The 27,618-nt window shown below is 41.4% G+C and overlaps 3 protein-coding genes and 2 long non-coding RNA genes across 8 annotated transcripts in view; 3 read left to right on the top strand and 2 right to left on the bottom strand.

Moving 5' to 3' along the window:
* The window catches only part of LOC309695170 (uncharacterized protein), a 41,830-nt gene extending 20,613 nt beyond the window's left edge, over positions 1-21,217 (top strand). Inside the window, exons 2-3 of the mRNA XM_082515667.1 lie at positions 20,320-20,676; positions 20,896-21,217. Coding sequence (XP_082371793.1) covers positions 20,320-20,676; positions 20,896-21,113 — 575 coding nt within the window. The 3' untranslated portion in view covers positions 21,114-21,217. The remainder of the gene's footprint in view (positions 1-20,319; positions 20,677-20,895) is intronic.
* Positions 372-4,383, bottom strand: LOC309696273. The gene is made up of 3 exons (XR_014273405.1): positions 3,756-4,383; positions 1,825-1,917; positions 372-1,405 (listed from the first exon to the last, which is right to left on the bottom strand). It is a non-coding gene; the product is annotated as an uncharacterized lncRNA (long non-coding RNA).
* Positions 2,948-6,072, top strand: LOC309695456 (CD276 antigen homolog). 2 transcript variants are annotated; one of them, XM_082516123.1, is made up of 3 exons: positions 2,948-3,388; positions 4,433-4,771; positions 5,010-6,072. In XM_082516123.1, exons 1-3 carry the CDS (start codon positions 3,325-3,327, stop codon positions 5,222-5,224), a joined length of 618 nt encoding a protein of 205 aa, XP_082372249.1. In that variant the 5' UTR covers positions 2,948-3,324; the 3' UTR covers positions 5,225-6,072. The 2 variants fall into 2 exon arrangements, 1 of the variants encoding a protein (XP_082372249.1); XR_014273156.1 differs by lacking the exon at positions 2,948-3,388 and adding an exon at positions 3,836-3,949.
* LOC309696033 (uncharacterized protein) lies at positions 9,981-13,131 on the bottom strand. Of its 3 annotated transcripts, XM_082517079.1 has the most exons (5): positions 13,070-13,131; positions 11,718-11,827; positions 11,256-11,322; positions 10,899-11,069; positions 9,981-10,660 (listed from the first exon to the last, which is right to left on the bottom strand). In XM_082517079.1, exons 1-5 carry the CDS (start codon positions 13,095-13,097, stop codon positions 10,587-10,589), a joined length of 450 nt encoding a protein of 149 aa, XP_082373205.1. In that variant the 5' UTR covers positions 13,098-13,131; the 3' UTR covers positions 9,981-10,586. The 3 variants fall into 3 exon arrangements, 1 of the variants encoding a protein (XP_082373205.1); XR_014273306.1 differs by lacking the exon at positions 11,718-11,827 and having other exon boundaries at positions 9,981-11,069; XR_014273305.1 differs by lacking the exon at positions 11,718-11,827 and having other exon boundaries at positions 9,981-11,322.
* LOC309696518 lies at positions 12,662-15,633 on the top strand. The gene is made up of 3 exons (XR_014273525.1): positions 12,662-12,753; positions 13,087-13,287; positions 15,141-15,633. It is a non-coding gene; the product is annotated as an uncharacterized lncRNA (long non-coding RNA).
* Positions 21,218-27,618: the final 6,401 nt, after the last annotated feature.

The raw sequence follows: 27,618 nt of genomic DNA, 5'->3' as shown, positions 1-27,618 counted from the left end.
GTTTCTTGACCATGACGATGAGTTCACTGTACTCAGGTCGCCTCCAGTCTCCACATCTCAAACAAATGTGTTGGAACGAGAGATTCACATCATGTCTGTGCAGCTGATAAATCTGCAGCAGCTGTGTGATGCTCTCACATCAAGATGAACCAAAGTCTCAGAGGAATGTTTGCAGCACCTTGTTGAATCTCTGCTGTGAAGCATTAAAACAGTTCTGGAGGCCGAAAATCAGTACTAGGAAGGTGTACTTAATAAACTGGCCAGTCAGTGTATATTACTATAATTACATTTTAAAAACTGTAAACACAAATCTGTGGTCATATATTTTGTTGTATTCAGTGTCAGTGAAAACATGGTGCTCCGACTCAGACTCAGTTTCTCTGTTTTTTAATCAGCTTCTCATTAAAATTCAGACTTTATTCAAATGACCACAACCAGGGGGCACTTTAATGTAAACAGATGCCTCTGTGATGCATTTACTGTCAGTTTTGTAATGTTCACAGTCTGTTTAGGAGATCTGAAACACATTTTACATAAAGACAGTTGTGAAAGTGAAATTGTTCCTCCTGCTTTTAGTTTGTGGCTGAAGTTAACCTGTGTGATGTCTTTATTGTGGATGAAGTAACTGAAATTTTCTGCTGATGCATTTGTAGTAAATGACAAAGTTTCAGATCACAACATCCACAGAGACGTGAAGCTTTGTGTTTGACACGTTTTAACCACAAGATTAAACACATGAAATCATGAATCTGACTGTCTGCTGACACTTCCTGGAGAGTGAGGATGAGGAAAATCCCTCCATCCTCACACAGTTTATATAAAAAGAGAAATGTTAATGTTTTTCCCCTCTTCCTTATACTTTTACTTCAGTCTCAGTATTCCACGATTATCACGGGGCAGTGGCAGATCCAGACCAAACTAACCGCAGGCTAATATTTAAATGTTTAATATATTAAGTGAATTTATTTTCACTCATTTATATAAAGATCCAAAAGAATTTCAAAGTAAAGGTTTCACATACTGCTCTTCCTCATACCTTTACTTCAGTCTCAGTATTGCTGTATAGTATTCCACCTCCCACACCCAGGGTTACCGAACAAAACAAGGAGAGCAATATTTCATTGTTTTATATATTAATTGAAAATATTTTAGGCACTAACATAAAATCAAAAATAAATATCCAAATGAATTTCAAAGTAAAGGTTTCACATACTGTGCATGTGCACAATGTTTAAAATCCACGTCTGACATATTTGGTGGCCTGAAACAGGCAGAGTCCATAATTACAGAGAATCCAACGATGACTTTCATACCAGCTTTGATGGAAGCTGCGTCTCCTGTCCCCCATTAATGTGACTGGAAATGTCCTCAAACTGGGCAGCACTGGTGGATCATCTTTGTACGTCTGATAAGAGATGAATGCAGAGCAAACATGAGGCTGTAACTGAGGACAATAACTGATCATTGTTAACTTATTACTTTATTCTGTCATTATTGTTCATTACTGTCAGTTACAATGACTGTATGAATTGTAATGACACGACACTCTCAGACACACAGGTCTGTTCAACATCACAAACCGCTGGTTGTCCCTCTTCCTCTCCCTCACAGCTCGTCTTCCTCCTCACTCTCAGGACTGTCCCTCTCTGCATCCTCTCCAACTAACTCCTCTGTCTCTCTGTCATCCTGCTCCTCAGCTCCTCATCATCTCCATCCTCTCTCTCTACATCGTTCTCTACTGGCCCCTGTCTAAAGCCACCTATGCACAGGGGGGGTTATGTTCAGGGATTTATGATGTTTGTAGTAAAAGAAGAGCAGCTGAACCTCTCGTCTTTGTTTTTCTTCTCTTTGACGATGATTCGTCCATCACTGACGTCTTCTTTTCTCACTGCTGAGCAGACTGCAGCTGATCGCTCTCTGCACATGAGACACACAAAGATAAATAAACCAGTCCAGGTTTTTGCAGGTAGAACAGTTGTTAGCAGTGCTGCCACACGTGTGATATAAAGAAGAGTCGTAGCATCACAAACATCTTTCTTAGAAACTGGCAGCAGTTTTCAGCAGCTCACATTTTACTACAAGGTCCAAAACCAAGACTCTTTCTAACGTTACACACACACTACAATCAGCACTGTGGTGAGAAATGAGCTTCACACATCAGTCCTGTGGAGCTCAGGGTCAATGTTGTAGCTGAGATTCATTTACATGATGCTTGGATTCATTCACTGAATTCTACTTTTACTCCACCTGTTTGCTGTCTAAACACACTATAAGCAACATGTTGTGAAGACACTATGGCAGGATAGCTCGTGAAACATCTGCTCACATCTGGTTGAATTCAGTTGTGTACATCCACAAAGAGCAGCAGGTCAGCTGATCACAGCCTGGACACTGAAAACCTGAAGCTCACGTTAGAAACAACTCTGATTATTTTCCTGTGCTGAGCCACTACAAACACTTTGAATGTTCCCCACCTGCTGAATCCACTTTAACCCTGACTGTACATATAAAACATCTTTGTTTTCCTCTGCTCATGTTCTACTTCACTGATTCAAACTGAGGATCTATATTAGAATGAACATTTAGACTGAAAGAGTTCATTAGAAATACAGAAATGTGTGTGTTGGACCAAAAATTAATTTCTGATGTTTCTGTGTTTTTCTCTAATATGTTTATATTGTTAAACAGACTGTAGTGAACAGCATTTATGAATGAGTTATAAATAAAATAAAGAAATGAGCTGCTGTTGAAGTATCTTGATGACACTGTGTAATTGTACCACAATGTAATTAATTCAGTCCTTTGTGGTGACTTAAATATCCTCATACAACTGTGATGTTATATTTCTTCAAACTTCTTGGCCACATCTCATTTTAAAAGGACATTTTAATATTAATGACACTTTTACCCATATATATATATATATATATATATATATATATATATATATATATATATCAAATATAACTGATTGCAGTTCTATTCTAGTGACAGAAATATTCTTTCTTGCTCAAAATAAGTGGATATCGTTCATGAGAGATATAGACCTATTTAAACAAATCTCTTTTAAATTCCCGCGATGATATCTGGCACATTCCGAAAATTACGTATTAGCAACTGATAGGCTGAAGGGCTGGGCGGTCCCCGCCAAAGTTCATTTATATGAAGGGTTTTAAGGATTTTAACAGCAGGTCGCTGACAGATGCAGGTCGCTGACTGTAGATCAGTTCCGGCTTTGGCAACAATTTTCCAGTCAAATTTTCAGAAACTTTTCCCGCGAACTTTAAAAACACTCTGATCTCAGCACCCACAGAAGCACAAGTAATGGACCTGACATCAGCCTGCTGCTCGGTGATTTTCACCTGCCTTCTCTCGGCTGTCTGTTCAAGTGAGTTCAACTGATTTTTTGTTTTTTACACTGTAACTACACACTGACAACACACTGCGATCCACTGTAACTGTAACACTGACAACACACTGTGGTGGCAGAGATGGATCAGTGCGGTGCTTGTGTTATGATCGGAAGGTCGGGGCTTCACCGACCGTGAGGTATCCCTGAGTAAGGTACCGTCTGTACACACTGCTCCCGGGGCGCTGGACTGGTGGCTGCTCGCTGCTTCACCGACTGAATGTGTTAAATGCAGCGGACTCATTTCCTACTGGACTAACAGCAGCCCGCTGTCACTGTGAGCAGGACACAAATGTGTGAAACAAACTCCACATCTGTGCTGATGTTCGCTCAGTGTTGTACTTACTCTGAAGAGTCCCGCACGGGGGGGTTGACGTCAGAGAAGGGGGCGGGGTTTTCCGGAAGCTTCTAAAGCAGAGCAGAGGCCTGGTCCTCTCCCGGTCCTACTTCTTCTAAGTCGTCTGGATATCCTCGTTAAACCTTCTAACAATGCAGAGTTTTCGCTCGGAAGTTGTTTCTACCATCTCTTTAAGGGCTGAGGTAAAACGAAACTTTATAAACTAGAAAATCCGTCAGAAGAAGGAGCGAGTAAACGCAACGCTGTCACACACGAGCCCGAGGTTTTCCTGCTAGTCTTAAAAAGGGTTGTACTTCCTGTCCCAGTGAGCAGGAGGAAACTGTCTGAATCGCTTCACATTTACATGGAAATGATCATTAATGCTGAAGCCGTGTGGGTATCAGTCACGGACCGGCCTCCCCTCGTGTGTTTTTCTATTAAGATCAGGATCATTGCCTGAAAAATGATGATGTTACCGATCAGATTCTTTCATGGTGGATCAAAATCTGATCTTCTCTGTGTTCATAATTTCATCCATTCAGACAAGATCAACAACACTGACTGACACGCAACTCCAAAAACTAACAGAGCCTCCATCGTGTTTCACAGATGGCTTCAAAAATGTACAGTTTTGATTCATCATTTAAACCTTTAACCTCTCTAATCTGTGTCGTTTCCTCTTTCAGTCCAGGAAAACATCATAGCTGTGTCCAAACAGAAGACCATTCTGACATGTCTAGTTCCAAACAACAACACTTACACAGCTGTAGAGTGGAAAAAAAATGGCCTGGGAGAAGAATATGTCCTTTTGTATCGGAATGGGCACTTTGAGCCAGAAAACCAGCATCCATCTTTTAAGAACCGGGTGGATCTGCAGGACAGACAAATGAAGGATGGAGACATGTCTCTGATTCTGAGGGATGTGACGGTCAGTGACACTGGAACATACGAGTGTCGAGTCTTTGTGAGAAAAACACTCTCATGGACATCCATCAGCACCATCAACCTTCATGTTGATCCTCCAGGTGAGTGAGTAGAGTTGAGTGTGTGTGTGATCAGAGGAGAAGCTGCTTCCTGGTTGTTGATGTTTGTTTCTAAAGATGTTGTTGATGAGACTTTGTAGAAAGCAGCTGGTCTGAGTGATGTGATCAGAGTGCAGTAGATAATGTCTGACAGCAGTTTGAAGAGGAAATGGATTCTGTTCTGTTCTTCACTCATCACCTACCTGACAGCTGACACATCACACCTGTTTCTCACCTGCAGGTCAGACAGGAGGAGACACAGAGGATGGAGGGAAGGAGGCAGAAGAGAAGGAAGCAGGAGGGAAGGAGGATGGATCTGTTGGACTGAAAGTTGGACTTCCTGTTGGCGTTATTGTTGCTGCTGTTGTTGTTGTTGTTGGTGTTTTAATCTACAGGACACTTAAACCACAGAGTCAGGGTTCATACCAGCCTCCAGCTGAACAGCAGCCTGTTTGAAATGTGAAAATATTATTTTCACAAGTTATTAAATGTTATTTTTGTTTGGTGCAAACATCGACAAACAGTCCAACAGAGAAACAGAGTCAGGATTCAGGATTCGCCTCCTTGAACTCTCTCAGAGGGCTTCCAGCTGACCTGAGTCTCCTGCTGCTGTTCCAGCTTCTCAGAGCAGAGACAGACGAGGACATCCTGGATTTGTTGTTCAGCATCTTTGTGAACGATTTCATCACGTTGTGTTGAACAGTTTTAAAGATGGATTCATTCCAAAAGAAGATTGAACTAATGTCGTACATTTCCTTCTTTTTCTTTAGTTTGCTTGAATTTCAGACGTGTCCTGTTTCTACTGTATGTGTAGCTGTTAGCTCGTGACCTCTGCTCCTGCTGAGCTGAAGCCTCAGACTCTTTCTGTAGTTTAAATAGACATCTATAATATATATTTGTATATATTAAATTACACGGAGCTTTTATTTATTTCTGTTTATTTATACACTTTTAAAATTATTCCTGGTACAGATTTTATTGTTTTATGTTATTATTGATAAAAAAAATGAGTTGGTTTTTGTATACATGAATTCTCTTTTATAAAAAATATTTTCTAACCTGTATTCCAAAACGTTGGTTCTGTTCGTCTGGACGTAGCTTGTAAATGTCCTGTTTATAAGGTTGGGGAAACCTGCAGTCACTTGGATGAGTGTCGAAACGTTTCTCCCACTGAAAACACCACGTCCAGGTGAACAGAGTCAACTTTTGGAGATTTACTTACCTGGATGATTGAACATGCATCAAGGCCCTTTCTCACCTGTACAGTCTGTTTTTGTTCTGTAAATAAAGTTTCTTAACGTGAATGTTGTTTCCTGTTGCTTCATGAGTAAATCTGAAATGAAACTGAATAATCTGAGCTGGAATCAGTCAAAAGTGAGTTTGTGTGAAATCATCTTTGCTTCTGCTTTTAAAGTGAGTTTTTTTTCCCAACTATCGCCATCTGGTGGCCTTCAGAGAGAATGCAGGCGTCCATGTTTTATGCTGTGTCTACAATGTATCAGTGTGGTGCTATTAGTATAAGGTGGGATGTAGATTTTGTTACATTGTACCTGTGAGCACAAACTACATGCATCAATAGGCAGGTCATACTGTGCTACAAACCCCTCAAAGTGCTTTTAATTAACCGCACATTCATAAAGCAGCTTATTCTGGGCACTTCATCTCCCTCACATACACGACCAACCTAGAATCTTCCACTCCAGAGTAGCTGAGTGCAAACTCCACACAGAAAAAAAGAAGCCCAGCAGGATTTGAACCTAGAACCTTCTTGCTCTGACAGGACAGCAACAACCTGCACCACCTATGGCAGAAACTGGATCTGTGCCAAAGCACCATCTCTCATGGCGCACTCTGACATCTGTATGACCTGTGCTGTTTTCTTTTTCACTCTAGGGAACCTTGGACTTTTGAGTCTTTGTCCTTCGTGGGGTTTACCTGTGCAGGTGAGTTTGATATCAAAATCTTATTAATTTCATACGACAGCTGAGTGCTGTTGGCTGCTCACAAAGAGGATACAGGTCTCCTGTCACCAAACCTCTGCTGTCATGTGGCAAAGCAGATGTTAGTTTTTAGATGTACTCACACACAAACAGTTTGGTGCAATTAAGTTGTGAAGACAAGATTTTTGCCGCACAGCAAGAAGGTCCTGAGTTCAATTCCAACATCAGGCCGGGGTCTTTCTGTGTGGAGTTTGCATGTTCTCCCCGTGTTTGCGTGGGTTCTCTCCGGGTACTCCGGCTTCCTCCCACTGTCCAAAGACATGCAACTTGTGGGGATAGGTTAAGTGGATAATCCAAATTGCCACTAGGTGTGAATGTGCGAATGAATGTGAGTGCGAATGTTTGTCTGTCCTTGTGTGTTAGCCCTGCGACAGACTGGCGACCTGTCCAGGGTGTACCCCGCCTCTCGCCCTATGACAGCTGGGATAGGCTCCAGCGCCCCCCGCGACCCTGAAAAGGACAAGCGGAAGCGAATGGATGGATGGATGGATGGAGACAAGATTTTTCTGTTCATAACTCCGCTGTCACCAGCAGAGGGAGGAGTCGAGGCAACAGCTGATCTAGAGAAATCTTCTCAGGGTAGCAAAATCAAAGTCATTTCTTTACACATATTACAGAATGTAACATCTGCATATGTATCATATACATGGTTAAAATACAGGAAATATACTTGCTGCCTACTTTATGTGAAAAAAAACTTTATTGTTTTCTTTAACACTCATAATTAAACATTTCACTTAAATAAAAAAGGTGAACTGTTTAGCTTATATGATAAATAAACATACAATACAGAAAGCTACACGACATGAGGCGGTTCATTTACAAACACTAGTCTAACTTAAGTTTCACACTCTGTTACACAATACTAACCTGATCTGCTTCTGTTGTTATAGACTGTACGTGGTTCCCACTGGTCTGACATTTCTCACTTTTACAGCTTTCAAACTGTGCTTTACCTTCTTTGTTATCTTTATTTTTTTAGCAAACTATTTTTTATTAACATTCTTTATTAACACAACTGATCTAAAAAAACAAAACAAAACATAAAAACCTACTGGGGAAAAGTTATTTTTTACTGTAAAAACCTCAGCTGTGTTTATTGGTGGTGGTAGGTAACGTCCGTGCTGCATTCACATCATCTAGTAGATCTTCTGAGGGTACTTCATGTAGATTTGGTAACCAGCTACACTGGATCCAGGTTTCAAGCTCAGTTCCTCTCGCACTCAACAATCCTTCTCCTATCGCACTTGGGGCTTTGTACCCAATCTCGGGTGGGGGTGATGATATGTCCCCCCTGACCTGGCGTCCTGACTCCTCCTTGCCGTAGCATTTGTGTTGTACCTCATCAATCTCTAGCTGTGAGAGCAGTTCCTTCTGTCGAATGTTGGAACACTGAGCTACTGGTTGTTTCACCATCCATGTGGATGTTGGGTATCGAAGACCCCATAGGTCCCTCTTCCTGTCCATGTACCTCCTTCTGCTGGGGTTACTTGTGTAGTAGCGTTCCAACAACACCCTGTTTTCATCGCTTGCACACCAATGTCTTCTTGTCCAGTAGCCACTTCTCATCAGGGTGTCCTGGTTCAAATTTGTGAGATGCTTGTTTTAGTGTCACACCAGTCCATGATTTCACTTCTCTAATCATTCCTCACATGCTCCATGATGTCCTCTTATAATAAAACATCAGACTAAACCAAGTCTGCAACTCTTGAGGTCAAAAATGTCCTCCTGTGTCCAAACTATGCTCATAAAGCACGCTGTCACATGCTTTCAATTTTATATAAACCCTCCTACAAAGCATGAATGTTAACAGTAAATGTGCACGACAAACAAATAGAAGCACTCAGAAACCATCTAGATAACTTTTATGTCAAAGGTCATGGAACATAAAATCATTGTGCATCATCTTATAATAAAAACATTTAAAAAGTTTGCTGACTTTATGCAAAAAATAAGGTTTCAAATTCTCCTGCAGATTGAAAATCAAATCAACCTTATGCAAAAGTTCAATAAGGAAGATCTGTAGTTACACATCTGTCTGCTTTCCAGGTGTTGGCACTGCTTTTCAAAATGGTGATAATGTGACAGACATCACATCTTCTTAAGATATCACACACAGAAACAATGAAGGGCAGAAGGTTTGATCATCTTAAAGAACTGAAATAAACTGAATAAAGAGGGCGAGCTGTTAAAGGAGTCCTCTGCGGTTTCTATATTCCAGCTGTGGCCACAGCTGTTTAACCTCTGCATCCTCTATCAGCTGTCCTCCAGATGCATTTTAGGACCTGAGACATACTTCCAGCTTCCAGATATGTAAAGTACATCCTTACCAGAAGCTCGGGTCTCAGAAGGAAACTTACAGTCTGTTTGTTCTACTGTAACATTAAAGGTCAAAGGTCACATGAAAACTGTCATGCATTGGGAAAACTAATGCTCCACTGCTGCCATCTGCTGGTTGCTATCATGAAGTGACTGATCTTCCCATTTACACACAGTGCATATATTCGGCGGCCACTTTATTAGGTATACCTTGCTAGATGGATGGATGGATTGTTGTCACGTTCAAGAAATTACATTAGTTACATGGCACTTTATCCTGCAGGAATCAGCCTCCAGACGACGCTGTGGTTATAAAGTGATGCACACAGTCAGTTAGAATACTTCAAGCAGGCTGTGGTGTTTAAACAATCCTCAGTATGGGGTCCAAAGTGTGCCATTAAAATATCCCCCACTACACCACTGTTCTCCCTTCTGCAGAAGCAACAGGATCATGCTTCTGCAAAACTCCTCTGTGATCTGTGTTGTAACTCTGAACTTATCCATATGATCCTGTTTCTGATTGAATTCTCTAAAAAGTTACATTTTCAACAGATTCTGGTTTATGTGAGTCATCTTCTTCCTTTTCAGAGCAGAATGTCAGGGATATAAAAAGGTTCTCAACTTCACTGGATCCACTTCATCATGTCTGCATGCCAATCGGTAGTGATTTGACACACACGCACAATGACTGATCAATGGTCATGAGAATTTGCACAATTATGATGAAGGAACTGACCTCACAGCCCATTGTTCCTTCAGTGATTCTAGTTTCAGTCATTATGCAAATGTACTGTTTATAAGATTGGGGAAACCTGCAGTCAACTGAGACTGAAGAAGTCACTTGGATGAGTGACAAAACGTTTCTCCCACTGAAAACACCACGTCCAGGATGTATCGTCCAGATGAACAGAATCAACTTAATTATAGAAGTTTGTTTTTACAGTACTCACAGAGAACAGTCACAGAGCAAACATGTTGCTGCAAACACCAAAATGTCTACAAATAATTTATTACAGATTTGTAATAAGATTTGCTTCAACTTTATCTAGTAGCTGAATTTTGTTTAACCCTTTTTTATTCATGGATTTTCAACAATGATTTCCTGAATCTTTCTGTCAAACACTAGTTTAATTTCTCTACACTAGCAGAAAAGCCAAAGACTGTACAAACATGGCTTCTGCCTGACTCAAGGAATTAAGCTTAGACTTTGAATTTGAGAGGATTGTTGTGAAAAACAAAAACACACCATCATTTACCATTGTTCACGTTTTTATTCTGAAAGGCCTGGTGAAGAATTTTCTATTAAGTATGAAAGATAAATTAAATTTTTATGGCACCATCTTCTTCTTCTGCTTCTTTATTAAAGAAAGAAGAATATCTCTCCATTTGAACTTTCTGGCCCTCAGTGGTTGTATGAGATTTCATTTCATTTTCATCTCCTTTGTGAGGAGAACAAACAGAATATAAACCAGTGTGTTTACAGTGAATGTGAGAACCAGTTAGAGAGCAGCAGCTGGATTCCAGTTGTTGGACTGGTGGACGACTGCTGGGCTGAGCAGAGCCTCTCTGTTCTCTTTATATACAGCAAAGTGAAAGAATAAGGACATGTCAGTGAACGCATCACAGTTATAACACAACTTTCTGTTTTGGGTCACATAAATGTTGAACTTTGGACACATTTTCTGCTGCTGCATGAGCAGTACATGACAAGTATCAGATCACACAGCATCTGCAGAGACGAGCAGCGTTGTTTCTGATACGTTTTAACCACAACTTGGCTCGGAGTGAAATCTAAATACTGCTGCACTCACTCTGAACCCTGATGAAGAAAGAAGAGGAGTCCCCGGAGCAGAACCAGGAAACACTGAAGAGATTATATGTCTCAGCTGGCTGGAAACTCCTGTTCCCTTGGAAAGGCTGGAGGAGGCGGCCTGGGAGAGGGAGGTCTGGTCTGTTTTTAGGCTGCTGCCCCACTGACCCGGCTGTGGATAAGCTCACATTTTACTAGAATGAGGATGTGTGCGCACTTTTTTTCCTACTCTCTCACTTTGAACTTGAGTTTGTTTGTTTTAACTTCTTTTCCTTTCTTTTCCTGTTCATAGTAAAGGAAAAGTTCAATTCTGATTAACAGATTTTTCATCTTTGTACTAAAAGATCAACAGCTGTACCTCTGTAGTCTTTGACTGTTATCTTGTGTTCGATGATGATGTCATCCATAAGTGACGTCTCCCCTGTCTGAAACACACACAGAGGACATCGGTGCAGACAGTGCAGTCCTGTCACTGACATAACCTCACAAGTATCAACAACACAAAAATAAATCACATTAATTATAGAAGTTTATTTTTACAGTACTCACAGATTTAATTTAATTTTAATTTAATTTAATTTATTACAGATTTGTAATAAGATTTGCTTCAACTTTATTTAGTCGCTGAATTTTGTTTAACCCTTTTTTATTTATGGATTTTTACTGACTTTTACTGACTGACTTTACTGACTCAAGGAATTAAGCTTAAAGTTTGAATTTGAGAGGACTGTGGTGAAAAAACAAACAAACAAAAACAAACCATCGTTCACTGTAAAGGTCGCCAGAGTTTAAAGAACCGTCTGGATTGTGTAAATCTCACAGTTAAAGCCTGCTTGCTGTGTTTCCTGGGTTTCTGAGCAAAGATGAGAAACCTGCAGTCTGTCCTCTCACTTTCATTCAGGAAGAGCAGAGCAGAGCCAGGAAGAGGAGCTGAGGAAGGCAGGAAGAAGGAGCTTGGCTGAGAACAAGGACTATGTTCAGGTGTGAGCACTACAGCTGCAGCACAGCTGTGGACTCCACCCTGATCATTGTTTGAGTGAGTGAATTTTCTCTGTTTAGTTTGCTATTTAAACATGTTTGAGTGATTTGTTGCCTCTGATTGGCAGCTGAAAACTATGTGAAAAATGATTGCATATTTGATAGTGGATCCTTCTTTAGCCAGGTTTGTCACACAGTTTCTTCTTATTCAGCATTTAAACAGACAGATCTGTGTCTACAGTTTGAAACAACCTCACACTGAAAAAATGTGAAATGTGGAGCACTGCTTTCAAATGAAAAGCCTCATATTTTTACATGTTACGTTATTATTATTATGTGTTTGATCTGGGGTCAGCTGGTACTAGAAATTGGCGATATATATGATTGAATTGAATCGAATTGAATGTATCCTCCCCCAACCTCAGACTTCTGTCATAAACATGTTATAAACATCAATACTAACTTGTACTGGTACCAAGGAGGCTCAGGCATGTCTGTACGTGTCCTGTGGTTAGGTTTAGGCATTCATTTTTAAATGTCAAAGTTAGGGCAAGTGGCTAGGGAATGCATTATGTCAATGAGATGTCCCCACGAAGATAGCAAGACCCGCCGTGTGTGTGTGTGCATGTCTGTGTGCATGTGTTTTTTCTCTTGCTTCATGAGAAGCTTGCAGAGTTTTGCAAGAGTGGCATGCAGTTTCCATGGTGACATTAATGTTTACTTGAATGCTTACGTCAGTTTTGTCTTTTGACCGAAAGACACAAGAGGGGGATTCCTGTAGCAGAGGCTATGTGTGTGTGTGTGTGTGTGTGTGGTGTGTTCTCCTCAAGCCCTGCAGCTGTTAAGATGCCCAGTTCACAAGAAATGTAACACCCTTTGTAAGTCTTTACAGTCCTTTCTAATTACATCTTTGAGTACAAACAGATTTGTTGTTTTATCTGCACATTTATTAATTATGACTCACTAAAACAGAGATCTCTCTCTGGCCACATATTCAAAAAACCTGCTAAGCACTTTTGCATGGAGGATGGAAACAATAACTCACAAAAAACACCATTAAAAAATTAATTCAGATTTTTTTTTGTGATGTACTAAATCTTCTTTAATGTCGTTTTAAAAAGGAAATAAGTGAAATGATTCAAAATCAAATTTGGGATCATATTTTTTTTATCTTTGCAATGAAAATTTCTTTACTCCTTCTGTCTTTGCAGTTTACTTTCATTTTACTGGTTCTGCTGAGTCACTGGCCATTCCAGCAGAAACCTGTCATAAAGTCTCTGGTTCCTTTTTGCTGTGTGCGTCTTGTTCCTGCCCATCACTTGTTATTTATCCTTGTAAAGAATAAGAAGTGACACTGGAGCGACACAGAGCCCTTATCCTCACAGTGCAGCGGTGGATTCAGCCTGTTTAAGGTAACTAACAATGCTAATGCTGTCAGACACTGAGGCCTGTTGCATGCACACACAGTGTTCGAGCAATGGCTGCAGCCCACAGCCTTTAAAATAGTGATTAAAATCCTGTCTGTAAGCAAAGTGTCATCAGACACTAATCTTTCAAACACTTGAGATTAAACTGAACTGACAGCGAATCGTTCCTTGTATTACTGCACAAGGGGAAGACTGGAGATGACAATAATGATTTAATGAATTTTGTTTTCATTACACGAGTGCACACTTTCATTCTGAATGTAAAGTAAATGACCTGTGTAGTTTTAGGAAATTGTATCAGACCAGCACACAACAAACATGACAACAAATGAGAAGAATTTAGAAGCTCACAAGTTTTTCTTTCTTAAAGAACAGGCTCTGCTAATACTAGTGTGTGTCTGTGTGTGTTTTTGTGGGTTGTCTGTTCACATGTCTTAACTAGATTATTTCCCATTTAAAGAAACAAACAAAAGAACAACATGCATTAAATTATTTCATTGACCCATAGTTCTCACTTTGCAAAGGCAGTCTGATTAAAGTGTTTGTTTACATGTGAACAACGTTAAAATACGTCTGTTAACAGTTATGTTTTTACAATCTCAACCTGATCACCATCACCATCACCATGACTGCACTCCATCATACAGCTCCAACCTCTTCATCAAGTTTGCGGACGACACAACGGTGGTGGGTCTCATTAGCAACAGGGATGAGACCGACTACAGAAGTGAGGTGAGACGCCTGGCCACGTGGTGTGCTGACAACAATCTCTCTCTGAATGTGGAGAAGACGAAGGAGATTGTCGTGGACTTCAGGAGAATGCACACCCAACATGCTCCTCTGACCATTGACGGAGCGTCTGTGGAGAGAGTGAGCAGCACCAAGTTCTTGGGTGTGCACATCACAGAGGATCTCTCCTGGACGTACAACACCACAGCACTGGCCAAGAAATCACAGCAGCGTCTCTTCTTTCTCCGCAAACTAAGAAGAGCAGGAGCACCAGCCCCCATCATGTACACTTTCTACAGAGGCACCATCGAGAGCATCCTGTCGAGCTGCATCACTGTGTGGTTTGGAACCTGCAATGCGTCCTGTCATAGAACCCTCCAACGCATAGTGAGAGCTGCAGAGAGGATCATTGGTGTCTCTCTCCCCTCCCTCCAGGACATTTACAGCACCCGTCTCACTAAAAAAGCCCTTTGCATAGCGGCTGATCCCACACACCCAATGCAAAGCTTCTTCAAGCTGCTGCCGTCGGGGAGGAGACTGCGGAGTCTCCAGGCCAGGACCAGCAGGCTGAAGGACAGCTTCATCCATCAGGCTGTCAGGAAGCTTAACTCCCTCCCGATTCTGCCCCCTCTCCCCTCTCTCCTCCACGGTCTCACTGAACTCTGTCACACACACTCACACACACACACTCTCTGACTCACTCACTGGCCTGCACCAGTTACCAGTCACTTTGTGGAGCATTGGACTGCCATTACCTCATAAGACTTTGTTGTTATACTATCTCTTACCGTATATTACTAAATCTCCATTTGCACTATTTGCCTATTTGCACTACTCTGCCTGGTTTACACTCAATGTCACTTACCCATTATATTGTATATTATATAGCTTTCTTGTTATATGTAAAATTGTATTTATTTAAATTTTTACTTTTTAATTATTTTACTTGCATTTTTTAATCACTTTTATATTTAAATATATTTAAATGTTCATTTGCTATTTATCTAGGGATTGAAGAGTAACGCAATTTCTATTCTCCGTATGTCCTGTACATGTGGAAGAATCGACAAATAAAGTTGACTTTGACTTTTGACTTGACTTTGATCCAGCAGGAGGATCAGTGAGTCCTGAGGCTGTGCTACCAACCAGGATTTCATCTGATCCAGGTAACTTCAGGGTCTCTGTACTGCTGGGGTAAATCACCACGGTAACTTAATCAGATTGGAGATCAACAATACTGTAGTTTAGCTTTTTCTCTCACGCTGCTGATTTTGTATAAAATACACAACATATATTTTAACTTTATTTACTCAGTAAACCCTGGTTAAACTTAACAAACTGAGCTTTGTGTGACTGCTTATTCTGAACAACAGTGTTGGGGTAAGATACTCTGGGTGTGCTGAACTCACTACAGACTTTACCTCAGATGTGTAACTTCTGACTCATAAATATATGTTTCAATCTATGCAGTGTTTCAAAATTCAAATCAATTTGACCACAAGCAAAACCATTGTACTGATTTCTAAGTAATTTACACACAATTTACTGTCTGTTTCACAAGTCTGATCCTCATTTTGCTTCCTGTGAGCACACATGTCTAAAAATATGTGTACTATTTTTAACTGCCCAAGACGCAGAGATCTATGGGGCGCTGTTTGTAAAGTGAGATATGCTGAAATTAACTGAAAATGTTTTCCACATTTAGCTCAAAAACCTACAAAAAATGTTTTTTTTAGTCATTTTTACAACATTTAGTAAAGTATTTGTAACTTTTCATATTTAAAACACAATTTTAAATGTGAAATCTAAATATTAAATTTTAAATCTAAATGTTAAACGTGGTCAGGTTGTGTCTGCTCTCCCCGTCACTTGTCACCACCATGAGCTGCTTCACTTCTTGCCTACAAGCATGTCCAGTGATTTAGCTGCATAGATAACATAGCTTCACAGCTGACCTTGGCATCATCCACCAGAAGGGGAGTCCTGCCATACTCAGATTCATACCCTGGCCTGGGAGACTAGGTCTCGTCAGATAGGGAGAAGCCAAGGTTCGCTCCACAAGAGGGGCATAATCTCCGCTAACCAATGGGACCTCGTCACTCTGGTTAGAGTGGGAGAAATTAAGGCCAGTGGAGGAAACGCATAAAGCAGAGCATGTGGCCAATTGTGAGCTAATGCATCTACCTCTAGCAGAGCCTCCTGGTCCCTCGGGGAGAAATACAGTGGACACTGAGCGTTCTCCATTGAGGCAAACAGGTTGACCTGTGACTGGCCAAAGCGGGTCCAGATTTGGGTCACCACATGTGGGTGCAGGGTCCAGTCCCCGTACTGCGGTTCCCCTTGGACATTAAGTCTGCTCTCAAGTTCAGAGCTCCTGGAATGTGAATATCGCTCAATGACAACAGAGTGATGCTGCCTGCTCCACATGATCAGTCTGCGAGCCAGCATGTGCAAAGGAAGGGACCGTATCCCGCTCTGTCTGTTGATGTACGCCACAACAGTGGTGTTGTCTGTTCTGATCAGAACATGGCAGTTTCTTTAATGGGAAGAAAGTGTCTCAGTGCTAGAAATGCTACTAGCAATTCTAGCCAGTTTATGTGAGCACCCCCAGTTGCCGCTGTGGCACCCCAGCCCGTGAGACTCGCGTGCGTGGTCACCACCTTTCTGGCTGTGACAGCCCCCAGTGACACCCCCTGAGTGAGAAATCTGGGATTTCTCCAACAGTGGAGTGAACTGTTTCTCCAACAGTGGAGTGCCACAGCACAGTCTGCTGTGACTCTGATATGGCGGTGAATATGGTGCTTTCGATTCAGTCTCAGTGATGCTACCCATGGCTGAAACTCCCTCATATGCAGTCTGCCAAGTGGAATGACCGCTAGTGAAGACGCCATTAATCCCAGCATCTGCAGAAGTCTTCTGAATGGGAGATATCTTCCCACCTGAAAAATGCCGGCATGTGTGCATTTTTTAAATTCTGTCCACAGAGAGAGTCACTCTGTACAAGGTGGAGTTTAGAGTTATTCCTATGAAAGAGACGGTCCCAAAAAGGCCAGCGGGGTCAATGCTTTCATCCAGAATGCCAGTTCAACCATCTTGCCCTCTCCTGTAGGACAATGATGCTGAGAGCTCTGCCCGCCGCTTGTACTGCTGCTCTAGTGAGGTGGAGACACTGGTCCGTAACGACGGCCAGCTCTTCCCACGGCTTGCTAGCATCCGAGTTTGCAGCAGTCTGGTCCTGGAGCTCCGCCAAGTAGGCTAGCAGGAGCGAAGGGGCGAAGGGATGGACCAGATGACATGGAAAGTTTCTAGTTTGGGTGGAGATGAGATGCAACCAGATTCTCCACTGTGGGAATTTGGTAGATGCCCTTCTCTTTCATTCCAGCGCAGTCAAACGCCGCTGCTCCCTGCACGGGGTTGGGTGACGAAACCCCGTCACATGCTGCTGCTTTGCCCAGCAGCATGTGACCTCGTCCACGCATTCAGGGAAAAGCGGTAGTACCTGCTTAGTAGTGCGCTGTGCTTTGGGGAGCCTTTTACCCTCGTATCGTGATGTGGAGTTCTCCATTGTCACAGTGGGCCATGGGATTGCCAGCTTTTCAGCTGCCCATTTTGCAACATCAAATAACTCTATGCCGCGGGACTATGTGCCGGGGTTATCACAGTCGGGCCCTTGTGTCGCAGAATTCCAAACAGAGGGGGCAAAGAAAACGTTGTCATCCTCGTCTGAGATGAGATGTTCCGACGCTCCCTCAGAGGTTTCCCTGAGTAGCTCGTCATGAACCTGAATGGAATCCGATAACATAGCTTCGCAGCTGATCTCGGCATCGTCCACCAGTGGGAGGACAATATCCATCTCATCCCCACAGCTGGTGCCTGGTGTGGCTGACTCAGGGTGCCTCATTGGTGGGCTGATTTGAGATAGCTTTGGGTCCTTCTTTGACAGGCTAGCCTGACGGGCTAACCTTCAGCAAAGGCTTTTTAGGGTGTGTTCACATGAACCCAGTGTGGAAATAGCCACTTGGGCGTGTTGCAGCCCGAGGCACATCACACAAGCGTCATGTGTATCTGAACCTGAGATTTTGCAACCGCAGGGGCAAATTCTGGGCAGCGGTTTGCAGTCTGCCATATTAAGGAAGTTTGGTGTAGCTAGCTTGGAATGGCTGGACAGCTGACGCTGATCTTTTTTCTTCTCTCGGTTGGGTAGCTATGGTGAGCTAGTATGACCTAGCTGACCTAGAGCGTTCCCCATAGTGAGACACCGAAACGAGTGTTTGAAAGAGAACGGACCCTCCGATGTTTTCAGCCAAATCGCTGGATGTGCAGAAGTGAAGCAGCTCATGACGGTGAGAAGTGACCATCAGGGGAGAGCAGACACAATCTGACCACTACCAGCACACTTTTGCACCGGAGGATTTAGTAAAGCTTTTATTTAGGTATTTCCGTTGATCCGTACAATAAATTTTCATGTTAGCTAAATATTTAGTTTCCTGTAACATTTACATTTAATATTTAAATTTAAATATGACATTTAGATTTAAGATTTAGCATTTAGATTTAAATATAATATTTAGATTTAATATTTAGATTTAACATTTAACATTTAGATTTAACATTTAAAATTGTGTTTTAAATATGAAATGTTGTAAAAACTGCCCCGAAAAAATGTTTTTGTAGGGCTTTCAGTTAAATGTGGAAAAATGTTGCCGTTAATTTCAGGATGTTTCACTTTACAAACGGTGCCCCATAGAGATCACGTCACATGCCCACATTTATGCTACTGTTAGCACTTTGTGCTCTCATCTAACATGTGATATCCTGTCATATCAGGTAATTCCTTCACACATTTGCTGAACATAAACATTTTGGAGGGTAAATAATCACTATTCACTGTTAGACATACACATTTGTAAATCTTAGTTTATGTTTGTGGATCATATCAGAAGCTTTGGTAACATAAACATCTTGTGTATTTTCAGTCGACTCAGCTTCTCTTTTAAACTATGTAACACTCTGAATTTGGGATCTGCAGGACAACCTGAGATGGATACTTGCAAATCTGTGATATTCTGCTGGATTCTGCTCGTCTGCTTTTCACCGGCTGAATATGCAGGTGAGACCAGCAGGTATCACTGTGTCTACTACTGGGAACTGAATTGCTTTCATTGTCACTTATATATATACAATTTAGATTATTAAATTCAAAATAATTAAAAAGCTCATTTACACCATGTTCCCCCCTTATAGCACTTTTTGGTCTGCTGATAGAAGGAGGGACAGAGGGAAGTACTGAATAGTTGTTGGTGAGCAGGAATATTTCATGGGATGTTGACATAGCAACTTTTCCCGTATTTATCTCACACACATATTATGTGAGAATTGTAAAGAATGACCAAGAGGTAACAAAAATAGTACCAATAATCTTGATAATGATGATAATAAAGACAGGTTTGTGCGTATGTGCTGTTGGGCCAATGAGACTCACTGATGAGATAAAGTTAAATTGTGATTTTTTTTTTTTGTGACATTTACTTATTTAAAGTGTAATAACTTATTTTCAAATCGTCTTTAATACATGTAAGTTCCTACAGCTGTGCTTGATGCAGGAGTAGCAATAAGTCAAAGAAGCTGTCCACCTTTATAGTACCCCGACTTACAAAATTAATACGTTCCTGGGGGTCTTTCGTATGTCGAAGCACCCATCGCGCCTTTTGAATGAACTATAGGCTAATTGCTAACGGCAACAACAATACGTCGTTCAAGTGGAACAGCAAAGCCAAGGGGTTGTCACATGATTCTGAAGGCACTTACAGTCATTTTATAATGACTGTAAGTACATTTATCTTTTTCCACACACTCACAGCTCCAGCAGACTGTGAATGCTAGTTGTTGATATAGATATAGATATATAGATATAGATTTGTTATTCCCAGAAGTTTGCAGCTCTAATGTGGATAAAATTCCCCTCAGGTGAAAATAGTGGACACATATTAGCATTAAGGACGTGTCTTAAATGTAATTAATCAGTTTGTATAGTTATGGTAAGCAACTCTCTGCCTACACTCTTATAAATGTGATTAAAGTGAATTATTTTTGGCTCTAATTAGTAAACACAGAGTGAGTCTGCTGCTCGAAAAGAGCAGGGAGGGAACTGTGGCTCAGGTTTAAGGTTCAACCATCATCAACCAGAGCACAGTAGTCTCTGATCATCTTCCTGATTGGCTGCTGTACCAGTCAAGAGTTTAAACTTTGACCTTTAACCTCTCTGCTCTGTGTTGTTTCCTCTTTCAGACCAGAAGACGATCACAGCTGAGTCTGGACAGAACGTCACTCTGACATGTCGAGCTCCAAACAACAACATCATTGTTGTTCTAGAGTGGAGCAGAGCTGATCTGGAGCCAGATTATGTCCTCCTGTACCGGGATGAGCAGTTTGTTCCAGACAACCAGCATCCTTCTTTTAAGAACCGGGTGGATCTGCAGGACAGACAGATGAAGGATGGAGACGTGTCTTTGATTCTGAAGAATGTGACGACTGCTGATAGTGGAACATATGAGTGTCGTGTCTTCGTGAGAGGAGCAAACCACAGGAAGAGAGCTCATCTGAAGACTAAGCCAATCACCACCATCAGCTTAAATGTTTCTCCAGGTGAGTGGTGAAAAGAGGTGAAGCTGCTTCCTGGTTGTTGATGTTTGTTTCTAAAGATGTTGTTGATGAGACTTTGTAGAAAGCAGCTGGTCTGAGTGATGTGATCAGAGTGCAGTAGATAATGTCTGACAGCAGTTTGAAGAGGAAATGGATTCTGTTCTGTTCTTCACTCATCACCTACCTGACAGCTGACACCTCACACCTGTTTCTCACCTGCAGGTCAGCCAGGAGGACACACAGAGGATGGAGGGAAGAAGGATGGAGGGAAGGAGGATGGAGGGAAGGAGGATGGATCTGTTGGACTGATAGTCGGTCTGTCTATTTGCGCTGTGCTTCTTGTTGCTGCTGTTGTTGTTTTTTTGATCTACAGAAAACATAAACAACAACAGAATAAGGATTCCTACCAGCCTCCTCGAGCTGAACAGCAGCCTGTTTGAAATGTGTCAGAGCTTCTTTTTTTCCTCATCTGAGTCTCTTGCTTCTCTTCCAGCTTCTCCAAGGTGACACTGAGCATTCAGGTTATAATAATAGTTTTAATAATCAGAATCAGAATCGTGTTTATTGGCCAAGTATGCAGACACATACAAGGAATTTGGTTCTGGTAGATGGTGGCTCTCAAGCACAGCAATGTAAATCACACACACACACACACACACACACACACACACACACACGCACGCACGCACACACACACACACACACACACACACTATGTGCGTCTATATATACACTACACATGCATACACATACATACACAAAGCTGTGTAAACCAACTATAAATAACTCATCTAAACTTATATACATAAAATACAGAAATGAAATGAGGTGGAATGAATACTACAGAATGTACATAATAAACAGAAACAAGAAAAGTGCGAGAGAGCGCAGTACCGAGGCTGCCATCCACGGCGCCATCTTGAATGACCAATAATAATAGTTTTTAAGAAGTAGAAAACTGTCCCAAAGTTAAAGTTGAGCCTTTAGCTCCTCACTCGCTCATCGACCTCCATGAACACCAGCTGAAGTCTTCATAAGTAGTTTAGTTTATCAGACTAAACTTGTCTTTATACTGTGAGCTGTAGCTGCTACTTCCTGCTCTCGACCTCCTGCTGAGCTAATATCAAACTACCTGCTGCTTCACTTTAAACACATAAAACACTCATGTTTATATCACAGAAGCTTCTAATGTTTATTATATTTAGCTTTAAGCACTGCACACTTTTTTACTTTATTATTGCACACTGTATGTAATATATTTATTTCTATGAGCAGGAATCTTGTTTCGTTTTCTTTCTGTAACAATAAATCTGTTTTCATCAGAAACTTCCTGACCTGTTGACTCATTTCATGCAGTTTTCAGGGATTTTCTGTTTATAATGTTTTTTTTATATAAAAGAGCCTTCAGATGGTTGTTGTTTTCTGGTGCTTCATGAATAATCTTGAACTGAAGCTGAATAATTTGAGCTGGACTCAAACAAACCTCACTGAGCAGATGTGTAAACTGGATCTAACTCCACTTTCTCTGGTTGGTTAACCAGCAGCTGCTTATCACAGGATTGGCTCAGCTGCTCCAGCCTGATGACCGTGACTCTCTGAGCAGCACAACAGGACTTTACAGTGTTTCCTGTTTCCTTTGAACACTCATCAAAGTGTGGTTGTATGAGGGTAACATCATGAGGAGAACAAACAGAATATAAACCAGTGTGTTTACAGTGAATATGTCAGGTCTGAGCTGCTGTGTGGACCAGTTAGAGAGCAGCAGCTGGAAACAGTCGTCTGAAAACAGATTTATCATCTAAAAGAAGAGCAGCGTCTTTTACTGTAAGCTTCTCTTTAGTGACGATGTCATCCATAACTAATGTCTCTGCAGGATCACTGTCTGCACGGTAAAACGCAAAATGCAGGCAAAATAAATCACATATGGATTTTTTTTACTATTCAAAGAGAACATTTACAGCATAAAAACATCAGGTTGTTGCTGCAGATAACAAAACGTCTACAAATAATTTATTATAATTGATAAAGAACAGATTTGTTGAAACTTTAGTAGCTGAACTGGGAAAGAATGTTGATCCCTTTTGTAATTCAGGGATTTAAAACAATGATTTCCTGACTCTGTCTGTCTGAAATGTAACACTAGTTACATTTCATGCAAAAACTGTTAGGTCAAAGTGGAAGGCAAGGACTGTACAAACATGGCTTGTGCTTGGCCTGACTCATAGAATTAAACTTAGAGTTTGAATGTGAGAGGACTGTTGTGAAAAAAACAACAACAATTCACTCTAAAGGTCGCCCAGCAAAACATGATAACAACATAATGACTTGTGATCATTTGTCAAGGTTTTCAGAGTTTAAAGGACAGTCTGGATTCTGTTAATCTGACAGTTACAGCCTGCAGTGGATTTGATTTGTTTGGATTTTGGATCTGAGCAAAGATGAGAAAACTGCAGTCTGTCCTCGTGGAGTTTCTTACTTTGATTCAATGAGAAGAGCAGAGCCAGGAAGGAAGAGCCTGGCTTAGAACAAGGACTATGTTCAGGTGTGAACTACACTACAGTAGTGATGGTAAATTTGATTCTTTTTACTGAATGGAGTTTTAATGAGTCACTCACCAAAGTGAATCGGATTTTTGAGTCATTTGATTCACTGAGTCAGTTGACCAGAGAGTTAAAAAAAAAAGTACATTTTCACTCAAACTTAATTTGTTTCTCTTTTCATGTATATCCTACTGCTAAGATGAATGATTCTAAAAAAAAAAAACCCCAACTATTTTATAGAGCAAAAAAGAGCAAAAACATTTCTAAAATTAAGCAATTTCCTATCAAAATTGCTTAATAAACATTATTTTGTTTATTTTTTTTATTAGTATTCTCCTTAAATGTGTTAAATATATATTTTCTCATCTAAATGTCCACTGAAATGTGCGCCAGGGGGCGGTAATGCGCCTTAACATTGGTTGCCAACCAAGAAGAATAAGAAGCTGTGAGCCAGGAGGGAGGGGGTGAGTGAGTGAGTGTCACTACCCGATCCGTACCGGAAACCCGATCGGTACCCCGCATGCGCAAATCTTACGTCACTTCCTCTCTTTGCCAACATTGCGACATTCAATATATTTGAATGATGCGGTTAGCGCCCAGTTAGCTCCTAGCATTTCTCAACAGCTCTGCCTCCTTTTCGACTGCCCGGGACATTTAAACAATGGATAATCCGTATACAAAGAAATTCATGCTTTTCTCCTCAACAGAGAGTGTCCCCCGATTGAGCAACAGCGCCGTAAAATAAGAAGAATGGCGCCTAATTACAGAGTTAATAATGCAGACTTTGTAATATCTCACGTGTAGATTCATCAGCCAGATCAAGTGTTTACTGGCAATTGACAGTGATAGCGCACATCATCATCACTATTCCAACAATCCTCTCCTCACAGACAAGCATAAACACACTCGACTATCGCTAAATCAGATTTAACACACGTTTGTAATGACGCTAATTCAGTTTATAATAGGGTTTATTCGCTCGGTCAGCAGATGGCGGTATCCTCGTACACTGGGGAGTAAACTGCCATTAAACGAACAGAAGAAGAAGAAAACATCTGCACATGCGCGGTACGGATCGGGTAGACCCGATTTGTACGGTCAGACTTTACACATGCGCAGTAAGGATTGGAGAGTCCTGATCCGTAACTATCTTTTTATTTTTCGTTTTTGTCTACATTGTACTGAAATGCTTCATTATTGCAAAGATTTTAAGATATACTTGTTATTCTTAACATCTTAACAGATACTCTGGGCTGTAACTATCGTAAAACACTACGACCGGAAGTAGAAACCTTTCGCGCATGCGGGGTACCGATCGGGTTTCCGGTACGGATCGGGTAGTGACAGGGAGCATTCGTTCGCTCTATAGTAGCGGCCGCCATTAGCCGGAAACTGGAGCTTGGCTGTGCCGCGCTATGAATTCTGGGATATGGTGGGCCACGAAGGACACACCCGACCCATCCTTCAAATTCAGGGAAAAGGAGGACGCATTTGTCGGCTGCATTCGGAGGAGTCTATGAATTTGGACAGCCTTCGGCGCGTCGCTGTGACGTAATCGGTCTACAAATGCGGCCTCAGGAGGATGCAGCCCATGAATTTGGACACGACCTATGATTCAGCACAGGAGGGAGGGGGTGAGTAGCTCAAATGTGTTGTTAGCATGTTAGCAGAGCGATGCTACTGTGAACGGAGGAGCTATTTTCTTGATGTGAGCTTCTACTCAGGGTTTTTTCTTCCAGTTCAGAGCAGAAATTTTTTGTTAAGATACTGGATGTTGTGTTTTTTCTCCACAATTTTAATTATAAGCTAGATACATTGCTGCTAACAGTAACAGGGATGAGTCAGTGAGTCCGTTGGGCTTGTGAATCATGATTCATTAGTCAGTAAAGTGATTCTCGAGTATTGAACGATTCAATTCAACAGACAGATCTGTGTCTACAGTTTGAAACAACTCATATCCAAAAAATGTGAAATGTGGAGCACTGCTTTCAAATGAAAAAGGTGGAAAACAATAACTCACTAAAAACCCCATTCAAAAAAGTAAAATTCTGATATTTTTCAGGATTTTCAAAATGTTTTTTAATGTAGTTTTAAAAATAAGTAAACTTCAAAATCAAATTAGGGATCATATTTTTATGTTATCAATAAAAATTTACTTTGCAGTTTACTTTCCTTTTATTGGTTCTGCTGAGGATGTTCCAGTAGAAACAACCTGACGGAGGAATGTGAGCTATGCAGTGATGTAAGGAGCTCTCTGATTGGTTAGAGAGAAAGCGCGTCACCAGAGTTACTTTAGGCTCTGGTTTCTTGTTGCGCTGCAGAGTACAGGCTGTTGTTTCTGCACGTGGCGTGTTATTCACACTTGTAAAATCTTCAGCTGTGACATATGAAGAATAAGACGTGACAGTAGAGCGACACAGAGTCTTTATCCTCACAGTGCAGCGGTGGATTCAGCCTGTTTAAGGTAACTAACAATGCTAATGCTGTCAGACAGCACTGAGCTGTTACATTCATACACAGTGTCTTTAAAATAGTGATTAAAACGCTGCCTGTAAACAAAGTGCCATCAGACAGGATGTCATCACTAAACTTTCAAACACATCAGATTAAAATGAGCTGACAGCAAATCGTTCCTTGTATTACTGCACAAGGAAAAGACTGGAGATGACAAAAATGATTTAATGGATTTTGTTTTCATTACATGTGTGCACTCATTCATTCTGAATGTAAAGTAGTGTGTAGTGTAGTTTTAGAAAATGTAACAGACCAGCACACAACAAATGAGACAACAAGCAAGAAGGATTTAGAAGTTCACAAGTGTTTCTTTCTTAAAGAACAGGCTCTGGTAATACGTGCAGCAATGGCACGGTTGTAAGGTTTATCTAGGCACAAACCTATTGCTGGAACAGCCGAGACAATTCTACTGCAACTAGCAAAGCACTGGACACAGGCATATATGCGAACAAAGAGTACCAGTGTGTGTGTGTGTGTGAGTGTGTGTGTGTGTGTGTCTGTGAACAACTACTAAGGATGAGACATTCTATACATCCATCCATTCACTTCCGCCTATCCTTTCCTGGGTCGCTGGAGCCTATCCCAGCTGTCATAGGGCGAGATGCACAGAGACATAGACAACCATTTGCACTCACAGATTCACACCTATGGGCAATTTAGATTAATCAATTAACCTATCCCCCACTGCATGTCATTGGACTGTGGGAGGAAGCCGGGAAGAACCCCCGCAAACATGGTGAGAACATGCAAACTCCACACAGAAAGACCCCGGCTTGATGGTGGAATTGAACTCAGGACCTTCTTGCTGTGCGACAACAGTAAAGACCGTGCTGCCCTGAGACATTCTATCAATATGCAATAGATTATATACCTCTAAGCATATATGATAATGATAATAATAATGGATTGCATTTATATAGCGCTTTTCAAGACCCTCAAAGCACTTTACAATTCCACTATTCATTCACTCTCACATTCACACACTGGTGGAGGCAGCTACAGTTGTAGCCACAGCTGCCCTGGGGCAGACTGACAGAAGCGAGGCTGCCATATCGCACCTTTGGCCCCTCTGGCCAACACCAGTAGGCGGTAGGCGAAGTGTCTTGCCCAAGGACACAACGACCAGGATAGCGAGAGCAACCTCCCATTTACAGATGAGCTTCCCAACTGCCAAACCAAACAGTATTATATGTTTCTAAGTATAAATGACAACCCAAAAATATAACCCTGACAACGATCACCTCCGGGTTTCAGCCATGACCTAGGTTGCAGCAAGAGCATTTGACTTGATTATCAAAGTGCTCTCCTAGGAGTAGACAGGCTGAGAAGTTCAGTTAAATAGCAATATTATTTACGATTTTGAATGTAAGCAATAAAATCTTAAAATCAGTCCGATTTTTGATGGGCAGCAAGGATCGGGGTAATAGAATCAAACCTTGTAGTACCAGCTAAAAGGCGCGCCGCTGCATTTTGGACAAGTTGTAGTTTATGAAGAAGGGAGGACTGGAGGCCCAGGTAAAGGGAGTTGCAGTAGTCTAATTTTGAAATAACAAAGGCATGGATAAGTTCTTCAAGATCCATTCGCAGTATGTAATGCTTAACCTTAGAGTGCAGCCTCGTACAACATCAAGTCTTACATGGACCGGCAGCCATTTTTTTTTTTTACTGTGTAAGCACTTTCTTACTACAAGACTGACTCTCATGTGCCTTTATCTAAGTGTCATTAACCTGACAGTCACACTTTCACACTCAGGTGGATCCATCAGGTCCAACTCACAGTTCCGTTTCTTGTCCTTGCAGATTAAAGGTGTCAGGAATCAAACTGCTGTCCTGATCTAATCAGTAGACGACCCTCCTGAGCCACAGCTGCTCACAGGACAATCATCAGACC

The sequence above is a fragment of the Aulonocara stuartgranti genome, assembly GCF_965226115.1.
Source record: "Aulonocara stuartgranti genome assembly, chromosome: 3".
Taxonomy (NCBI): Eukaryota; Metazoa; Chordata; class Actinopteri; order Cichliformes; family Cichlidae; genus Aulonocara; species Aulonocara stuartgranti.
The sequence above is the reverse complement of the archived record's forward strand: the minus strand, read 5'-3'. Positions and strand labels throughout refer to the sequence as shown.

Bases quoted from the DNA above. Each gene is read 5' to 3' on its own strand.
- LOC309695456 (XM_082516123.1), top strand. From the start codon at position 3,325: ATGGACCTGACATCAGCCTGCTGCTCGGTGATTTTCACCTGCCTTCTC. The intron at 3,389-4,432 runs GTGAGTTCAACT...TTCCTCTTTCAG, and splicing joins TCTCTCGGCTGTCTGTTCAA to TCCAGGAAAACATCATAGCT. The intron at 4,772-5,009 runs GTGAGTGAGTAG...TCTCACCTGCAG, and splicing joins CCTTCATGTTGATCCTCCAG to GTCAGACAGGAGGAGACACA.
- LOC309696033 (XM_082517079.1), bottom strand. From the start codon at position 13,097: ATGAAAGTAAACTGCAAAGACAGAAGGA. The intron at 11,070-11,255 runs GTACAGCTGTTG...GCTTATCCACAG, and splicing joins AACAGTCAAAGACTACAGAG to CCGGGTCAGTGGGGCAGCAG. The intron at 10,661-10,898 runs GTGAGTGCAGCA...CTGTATATAAAG, and splicing joins TTTCTTCATCAGGGTTCAGA to AGAACAGAGAGGCTCTGCTC.